The following is a 9,119-nucleotide window of genomic DNA, read 5'->3' on the forward strand; positions in this document are numbered from 1 at the left end:
CTCCACGGTCAAACACTGAAACGCCTGAATCTATGCGGGGGAAGGGGAGAGGCAAATCTATTCAAACTACCATAGACCCTGTCATAAAAAATTAAACAAACAAACAAACAAATCCATATCATTGGTCTCACTAAGGGAGTTTTCAACTCTGGAAGTCTGGGCCAGGGCCTGAGGATGAAGATTTCTAGCAAGTTCCCAGGTGTTGCTGGTCCAGCTGTGTGGAGGAGGCCTAACGTTGGGAAACCACATACCGGCAGAAAGCAACCTTCTCTTGCTTGCCTCAATATGCGATTGGCACCGTTTACTTATTCAGACTCATTTAAACGCCAGGCTGGGGGCCTGGAGAGATGGCTCAGGGATTAAGATCTTCTACAGGGCCCCATTTGATTCACACGAACCCACATGGTGGCTTCTAACTCCAGCTCTAGAGGATCTGATGCCACCTTCTGGCTTCTGTGGGCATCAGGCACGTACTGTGGTGCACAGAGAGTCATACAGACAAAATACTCATACACATAAAAATAAAATAAAATGTAAGTGAACAGGCTGGGTGATGGGGTCCCCCGAGCTCTGTTGGACACCTGGAATAAACAAAGGAAACAGAGGAATTTTGGTGATCGCCTCCCAATCTCTGCTAGGCTCAGTAAATCCAGAAAGATCATCCTTTTGTAAAAAGCCCTCTTTATGCCCAAAGCCAGGAATAAACAAAACAAAACAACAACCCCCCAAAACCAAACCAAACCAAAAACAAAAACAAAAAAACAACCCAAAAACAAAAAACAAAAAAACAGCCAGTATTCGTCAGTAGTCACATCCTGTCATATTACTGGTCCGTGGAAGAGGACAGCTGCCTTCTTTATTCAGCACCCTCCTCCGGTCTTGATTTAGTCTTAGATCCAGTTCGGCCATTACGTTCTCAAAACCGTTTTTCCTAACCATACTGTTATTTCCTTTCTTGGGTTTTCCTGATCCTTGTTAATAGTGACCGTGAAACTCCTTGTGCAACAGGCTGAGAACAAGGTATACCCTGAGGCTGGATGGGCATCAAGATGCCAATTCCAGCCCAGGGATCTTTGATCAGTTAGGCTCCGGATGCACCGCCAGGATCTTAGAGCACTGGGTGTGCTGTCATAGATCTGGAATCTGAGACCCAGTCCCAGTCAAGGGATCTGAAGTCATGTTAAGGACCAGAGTGGGTCCAGATGCCAGAACTCAAAGGCCCTGAAGAGGCACGGTCAGGTTCTTGGTGCCAGGTCAGTCACGTGTCGAAGACGCCATCACGTACTGGGATGTGGGCACGTGACAGCACGCCGCAGCTATCTCTGCCGTCCATAGGGACGATATTCATGTATGGCTACGTCATTGCGCGGCCTGGACGCTGGGCCTGGATCCTTGAGGCGCTGGATCCTAATCTACTTTGCGGCGCTACTATTGCTGCCTCCGCGGCCAAACTTAGGTGAGGCAGGCACCTCCTTCTCTGTTGCCCTTTCTTTCTGTGTCCTCTCCCCTCCAGTCTTGCTCAGGTTGGCTATTCTTTTCCTTTTCGTCACCTGAAACTTCTGTGTGCCATCCCCACCTCGCTGTCGCCTCTCTGCCTCTCTTCCGCCACTCCTAGGTTCCTCAGGCCACAGCTGTGCTGTGTTGTAGCCTCCTGGAGACAACAGGCTCCGAGAGCATCCCTGGCCTCCCTTCATGCCCAGGCGCCTTCTGCTTTCCGTGTGTCCATCCTCCCAAAAGGATGATGTTCTAAACGTTGGGTTCCCCCCATCCCCATCACTAGCAGAGTCCAAGCCCTTGAGTGCTGTCTTCTCAGACTCCCCTGCCTCACAGCCCCCAGACATCCCTCCAAATCTGACTGCCAAAGGGTGTTTCCTGAGTGGGGTGGGGCTGGAGCAGGGTCCGCCCCATACTGAGAGGCGGGGCTTACATCGGTCCTGCTCCACCACCATCCCTATATGTGCACCGCCTTTCTCCTGTCCTCCCTCTCAGGGCCAGCCTTCCCCAAGAGCCATTAGCACTCTGTTTATTTCCCATGTAATCCTCAGCCCATTCCTGCTGTGTTCTTCCCCTTGCTGTTCCTGGTTTTGTTTGTTTGTTTTACTTCTCTATCTTTTTTTTTTTTTTTTTTTTTTTTAATTTCCTGTGGCTTCTCCCTCAGCCTCTCCCCCATTTTTCTTCTTTCATTCGTGGGGATTGAGGTTAAGGTCTCATGAGCCCTAGGGTAGCCTTGATGTCCTGAAACTCCTGTCTCCACCTTCTTAGTGCTGGAATCACACACACACACACACACACACACACACACACACTCCTCCTTAGTACCCATATCAGGCCACCCAGCCTCATCTCTGATGTAAGGCTGTTTCTGAAAGGTGCTATTTGGTCCCTTGCCTCTTCCCTCTTTGTTCCCTGGATGACCAGTAACCCCGGGGAAACTGAGCCGCTCGTCTCCACACATTATCTTTCTCCTCCACCACAGATGTCGCGTTTCTCCTCCAGAGTCCCTGGAATATACTATTGTGTTTCTTCCTGGAGAGATTTTTTTAAATCAATATTTATTTTGTTTTTCTCCTCTTAGACATTTCCCGGTATTCTCTCCTCTTAGCTGTCTCTTCCACCGGCCACATCTTCTGGATTCACCTGATGCCTCTGGCCCAGGCCCTGCCCCATCTCACATGGTGGACTGGGCAACATGAGTCTCCAGATAGGCACTTGGACACTTGTCTGTGCACCTCTTTACTGCTCCCCTGTAAACGTCCCTGCCTCACGTCTGTCTTCCTTTTCTCCTCAGGTTATAATGAGAACTACACGGAACCAGGTGGGTCAGTGGGGCCTCATAGCAGGGAAAGTTTCAGATCCTGGGAAAAAATCTGTTCTCAAAGTCTCTGCCTAAATAGCATTTCTGGTTTGGTAGGAACAGCACATGTAGCTGCCAGGACACAACCCTACTGTTTGGAACAAAGAGTGCTCTGGGTCCTCCACGGGAATGCAGAGCCACTTTGAATTCAGCTCAGGCTTTGAGCCTTTCCCACAGTTGCATAACAAGCCTCCTGGGTCATTGTCTCAAGAGCCCAGATCCCGGGACTTCCTGTCTTTTTCCTTAGACCCAGAGAGTGCATGGTTGGGGTCATAGGACTTGCCTTGGGGTGTCAGGACTCCACTAAGGTCCACGACTGACTGCGGGGTTGGTTTACTATGTTCTTGCTTCTGCCCAAGCCTCGCTCCTTTCAATTTTCCCTCTGTAATTCAGTCTCATTTAAAAGGGTAGTGCGCGCGTACGTGGGACTGTGCGTGTGCGCACACTCAAATGCATGTGGAGACCAAAAGTCAAACTCAGGTGTTGTCCCTCATGCGCAGCCCACCCTGTTTCTGGAGACAGAGTCTGTCACTGGTTGGGAGGTTACTAATTAGGACAGACTGTCTGGCTAGTGAGCTCCAGCAAACTGCCTGTCCCTTCTCCCTGGCACTGGGATTACAAGTGTGTACTATCACGCCCTGCTTCACCCTGCCCTGGGGATTGAACTCATGTCTTCATGCCTGCACACCAAGCTCTTTACCAACTGAGCCATTTCTTTAACCCCTAAGGATGTTTTGGTTTTTAAAACTTGGACATAAAATAGTTTTTTTTTTTCTGTGCAAGACTGTGTGTGTGTGTGTGTGTGTGTGTGTGCCTTGTGTCAGAAGACGGTGCCGAATCCCCTAGACCTAGAGTTACAGATATTTGTCTGTCAGTCAATGTATTAGTGCTGAGAACCAAACCTGGGTCCTTAGGAGAGCCGCAAGTGCCCTTAACGGCTGAGCAGTCTCTCCAGCTCCTCACTGGCCTTTGAAGTTAGTACACCATCAGTTTTGTTAGGACTCTCTCAAACATGTTTGTAATTTTTGCTTTGTTATATTATTGCCGGTAACCCACCCTTTTTTTTTCATAAATATGTGCCGCAGTCCTTGCCCGCAGAGACAAGAACGACACGGACACCAAGATGGGTTCACGCAGCTTCTGAAACTTCCTCTTTACTTGCAGCTTTTTTTCTCCGAAGCTTTTTACTTACAGCTCTTTTTACTTAGGGCAAGGGCTATATTTATACGGTAGCGGCAACTGACCTCATCTCGCTCCACACCACCTCATCCAATCAGAATCACACACACTCCAGGCACGACCTCAGGTCAGTCACAGATAGGCTGACAGATCCAGATCACAAGGAATAATCTAACTTGGCAGGCATCTTACGCATGCAGTTTCACTGCGCATGTTCGGGCAAGGCAGTAAACATGTGGCTTTCACGGGGCCTGGCAAGGGGCCAGGGCGCCATCTTGGCCCATGCGGCTGCACCCACTTCCCGCAAATATGTTTTGAGGTTTTCTGTCTCCTCTCTTTAAATTTTTTGTTTTTATTTTTATTATTGTATCTGTTTATTGGAGACAGGATCTCTCTACATAGCCCTGACTATCCTGGGACTCCTTGTGTAGACCAGGCTGGCCTTAAACTCACAGTGATCCGCTTGCCTCTGCCTCCTGAACGCTGGGATTAAAGGTGTTTGCCACACACACCCTCAGCACATTGTACTTTATTTAGAATCTCTGCACTGATGTTCAATCATTCATTCATTCATTCATTCATTCATAAATCTTGTCAACTGTGAGCTCCAGACTGCTTAGGGTAAAGACCTCCCATAGAGAGGAGGGGAGGTCTTTTTTTTTGTTTGTTTGGTTGGGGTTTTTTGGAGGGGGGCATCAAAGAAATGCAGCAGACAGTACAGCTTTTGAAGAACAGGATCCTGTGCAAGGAAAGCATTTCTCATCTTGAAATCCCTGTTTTGTTTTGGCATTGTCTTGAAGTTGGGCATAGGTCTCCCTCTGTGGATCTCAGTCTCTGGCTGAAAGGTCTCTCTGTGTCTTTCTTTATCTCTGTAACTGTCATTGCTTGTTCGGTTCAGTACCCTTGAGGTCCACTGTCCTCTCCATGACAGTCTCTTCTCTTTGAAATGGGAAGAAGCCTAAGCTGAATTCAAAGTGGCTCTGCATTCCTGTGGAAGACCACTCTTTGTTCCAACTCGACCCCAAGGGTGACATGGTCGTTCTGATTTTCCTTTCTGTGGACTCTATACTACCTTGCATTGCCTGTTCTGAAGTTTGTGGCACACCCTGGTGGCCAGACAACTTGGAGGAGAGCCAACACTGGCCCTGGGAAGCGAGCCTTCAGATAGAAGATAAACACGTGTGTGGAGGAGCCCTCATTGACCGAAGCTGGGTGGTGTCCGCGGCTCACTGCATCCAGGGGTGAGTGTGACCCGTGTAACCAGGACCTAAAGACCATGGAGCTACCATGGGCCCAGTCCAGCTCCCTCAGTACTAATAGGAAACCATGCAGGAGGAGGGAACACTGAAGAGTGGGAAGAGCCAGGCTCAAGATCTCACAGGATCCTCTGACTAAGTTGGGATGGGACCCTGAGCAATAGAGACTGTATCCTAAACTGGGCAACAGGAAAACCTACAGGAAAACCCAGACACCACCCCCACACCAGGAGAATATTTATGGGCACTGACACCCACACACCTTGACTCAATGTGACTCTGAATGAGAAGGCTGTTATATGTCTTTGACCTTGACCACCCAAGGCTGGATTAACCCAGATTTAGTGGACTTCAGAGATGGGACAGGTCCCGAGAGGAGGCAGGTGCATAGTTGTGCGGGGAAACTGATGCCTACCTACTAGGTGGGTTCCTGAACTCCCTGCAGCAACCAAGAGTACTCAGTGATGTTGGGTAGCAGCACCCTCCACCCCAATGGCTCCTCCTGGACCCTGAAGATTCCCGTGGGTGACATCATTATTCATCCCAAGTACTGGGGCCGGAACTTCATCAGAAGCGACATTGCCCTTCTCTGCCTTGAAACCCCTGTCACTTTCAACAAGTACGTGCAGCCCATCTGTCTTCCAGAGCACAACTTCAACTTCAAGGTCGGGACGAAGTGCTGGGTGACTGGCTGGGGCCAGGTTAAGCAGCAGTCCTCAGGTAAGCTAGGTGGGGCTGGGGACGCCGCCCCTTTGGGTCTTTATTGTCCTCTCCCTTGTGGTGGCTATGGCTGTGGTCTTTCCTCATATGGTGCTCCTTGTCAGGGTTCACACAGCACTGCAGTAAGGCTAGTACTGCTTAGGCTGGCAAGCGTGACCATCTGCCTTTTAGAGAAATGCAAGAGTTAGGGACTCACCAAGTCCCCCTCCCTCCCTTTCTCCTTCCCTCCCTCCCTCCCTGGCCACAACTGAAACAGCTGCCATGCTCTGAGCCCTTGGCATTGGAATACATAAAAGGAAATTGCGGACTAGGGCATTAGGATGAGCAGTACAGAGGCTGACAGGGCAAGTGTCACAGAAGCCAGGCATACGGATGAATGCCACCTGTAATCCAGCATTAGGGAGGTGGAACCAGGAAGTAATGGGTTCAAAGTCAGCTTCAAGTACATAAGTTTGATACCAGCCTAGGCCACATGTGGTGGCTCACGCCTTTAGTCCCAGCACTCAGGAGGCAGAGGCAGGCAGATTTCTGAGTTCGAGGCCAGCCTGTTCTACAAAGTGAGTTCCAGGACAGCCAGGGCTATACAGAGAAACCCTGCCTGGAAAAACCAACCAACCAACCAAACAAACAAACAAACAAACAAACAAACAAACAAAAAAACCAAAACGAGACTGTTTTAAAAACAACAAAACAAGCAAGGCAAAGATCAGTGGATCTGAGCTGAGCTCCGAACAGATAGATGGCCTGATGCCTAGACGTAGCTGTCGGGTGAGGCGAAGGGAACAAACGCCATGGAAAGAGGAATCACAGGGTTACTGTCCCAAGTTGTAAGTGGCTGTGCTGGGACTTGGTATCCTTTTGGGTTCTGCAGCAAAACCTTCCTAGGGAAGAGGCTCCTGAACCAAGGCCTTGCCTACGGAGGGGCTTGCTGTATCCGCCGGCACCACAGAGAAAGACCACGGGAAGGAAGATGCACAGGTGTGGGAGGGTGGAGCCCAGGTGTGGGAGGGTAGGCTAGGAAGGTCCATGACACTGGGCAGAGCCAGGACTGAGCAGAGTGAGGGGTCACAGCTTCTCCCTTGTGCTCCCTGCAGCCAAGTTGACACCGGCTCCAGAGCTTTGGGAGGCTGAGGTATTCATTATAGACAACAAGAATTGTGACAGTATTTTCCACAAGAAGACCTTGTATCCCCAAGTTGTCCCCCTTATCCGGAAGAACATGATCTGTACCACCAATTATGGGGAGGATTTGTGCTATGTGAGTTTCTGGGAGCATTCTGGCAACTCTTTTTTTGGAGAGTCCTGGGCTGGGGTCCCGTTCCCTGGGGCTTGGCCTCTTTCCTCCTTACTGTCACTCTGCTCTCACTGTCCTTTATGACTGCTACTCGCTGCAATTCATAGGTGTGGTCTCCAACTGAAAAGCCAAGGGGGGCCCTAGCTGGTGCACTCCAGGAGAAATGATTCTTTCAAGCAGAACAGAATGGAGAGGGTGGGCATTGTAGGTCCTTTGGTTCCAGCAGAGCCTCTATCAATCCTTTGTCTTCTCCAGGGAGACCCCGGGGGGCCATTGGCTTGTGAGATCGATGGCAGATGGATTCTGGCTGGGGTATTCTCATGGGAGAAGGCCTGCGCCAAAGTACCGAATCTAAGTGTATACACTCGTATCACCAAATATACCATATGGATCAAGGAGCAAGTGAGCCATGGGGCGCTGTTGGGGCCCTGCAGGACCTCCTGGCTTCTTTTCTTGCCCTGGCTGCTGCAGCTCCCAGTGAGCCTATGACTTCCCAACTCCCCCTTCCTCTTCCTGTTTTGCATGGTGGCCTGTCCATATCCCACAGGAGTCAGGGTGACAAAGGAATGGTACCTGGAGAACTTGGGTCCTGCTTTGACATCCTGGCAGGGAGGGCTGTGGTGGGTTACTGGGCCTCGCTTGACTGACCAGGAGAAGGGGGGGGCGATTGCTCAGGAGGAGCAGTTTGGAATTTAAGGCCAAGAGCAGAAATTAAATTTGTGTGAGCATGAGCTGTCTCTCTTCTCTTTTTTTCTCCCCTCCCCCACCCCGGTTTTCGGGGTGACTCTGGAGGTTCAAGCAGATGGGAGGAGCCCCTAGTTTGGGGGCTCATGGTTTCTGCTGTGTTTCTAGTACTGGGACATAGGAATAAGGGCCTGTGCTTGTGGGCTCAGCTTCCTGACTTGTATAGTGGTTCCCAATGTCAGGAGGCAGATGAAATATGCCTTGTGGGTCAACAGTGACAGTAATCCACAGCCAGAGCTCTAGACTCCGCTGTCTAGCTGGCTTCCTTCCTTCCTTCCTCCCTCCTTCCCTCCATTACCCCTTCTTCTTTCTCTTTCTTCCTAAACTGATTGTGAAAATCGTGATCTTCCCACTGTAGAGAGTTACAAAACACATCAGAGGTCTGATTGCCCAATCTGAGTGCTTCGTGCATCTGAATTGGAAACACTTTTTCTTTTTAAAGATTTATTTTATTATTATATTTAAGTACACTGTAGCTGTTTTCAGACACACCAGAAGAGGGCATCAGATCTCATTAAGGATGGTTGTGAGCCACCATGTGGTTGCCGGGATTTGAACTCATGACCTCCAGCCCCATCTTTCAAAAGACTTTCTTTTGAGAAGAAAGAGGGCATTTGGTCAATAAGACAAAGATAATAAAATAAAAACCAAGCACATTTGCAATCAAGTGACAAAAATGTATACAATTCTATTTTATGAAAAAGTATTATATTGTGCATGTATGGGTAGTTTTGCTTGCATGTATGTCTGTGTTCCTGGTACCCAAGTAGGCCAGAGAGGGCACCAGATCCCCTGGCGCAGGAACTGCAGGTGGTTGTTAGCTGCTGCGCAGATGCAGGATTTGATAGTGATATCTCTATCTGTTGCTATTTGTTCTTTTACTTGGAGACTTCATGGGGTGGAGGGGAGAATCTGCTCTGCCTGGGACTCTCTACAGGAAATCCAGTTGACTCAGCAGCATTTCCCAGTCAATTTTTGCTGGGTGTTCTTAACACCTGATTCAATGGTGTTTATCTATCTATCTATCTATCTATCTATCTATCTATCTATCTATCTATCAAGTATCTTCCTA

At 49.3% G+C, this 9,119-nt stretch overlaps 1 protein-coding gene across 1 annotated transcript; it reads left to right on the forward strand.

The window, feature by feature from the left end:
- Positions 1–1,323: 1,323 nt before the first annotated feature.
- Prss45 (Putative serine protease 45) lies at positions 1,324–8,019 on the forward strand. Its single transcript, XM_021172776.2, has 6 exons — positions 1,324–1,456; positions 2,789–2,815; positions 5,127–5,274; positions 5,735–6,009; positions 7,104–7,267; positions 7,559–8,019. The coding sequence occupies exons 1-6, from the start codon at positions 1,351–1,353 to the stop codon at positions 7,790–7,792; spliced, it is 954 nt and encodes a 317-aa protein (XP_021028435.1). The 5' UTR covers positions 1,324–1,350; the 3' UTR covers positions 7,793–8,019.
- The last annotated feature ends 1,100 nt before the right edge of the window (positions 8,020–9,119 follow it).

Source organism: Mus caroli, unplaced genomic scaffold, assembly GCF_978045245.1.
Source record: "Mus caroli unplaced genomic scaffold, Mus_caroli_1 scaffold_11, whole genome shotgun sequence".
NCBI classification, from domain to species: domain Eukaryota; kingdom Metazoa; phylum Chordata; class Mammalia; order Rodentia; family Muridae; genus Mus; species Mus caroli.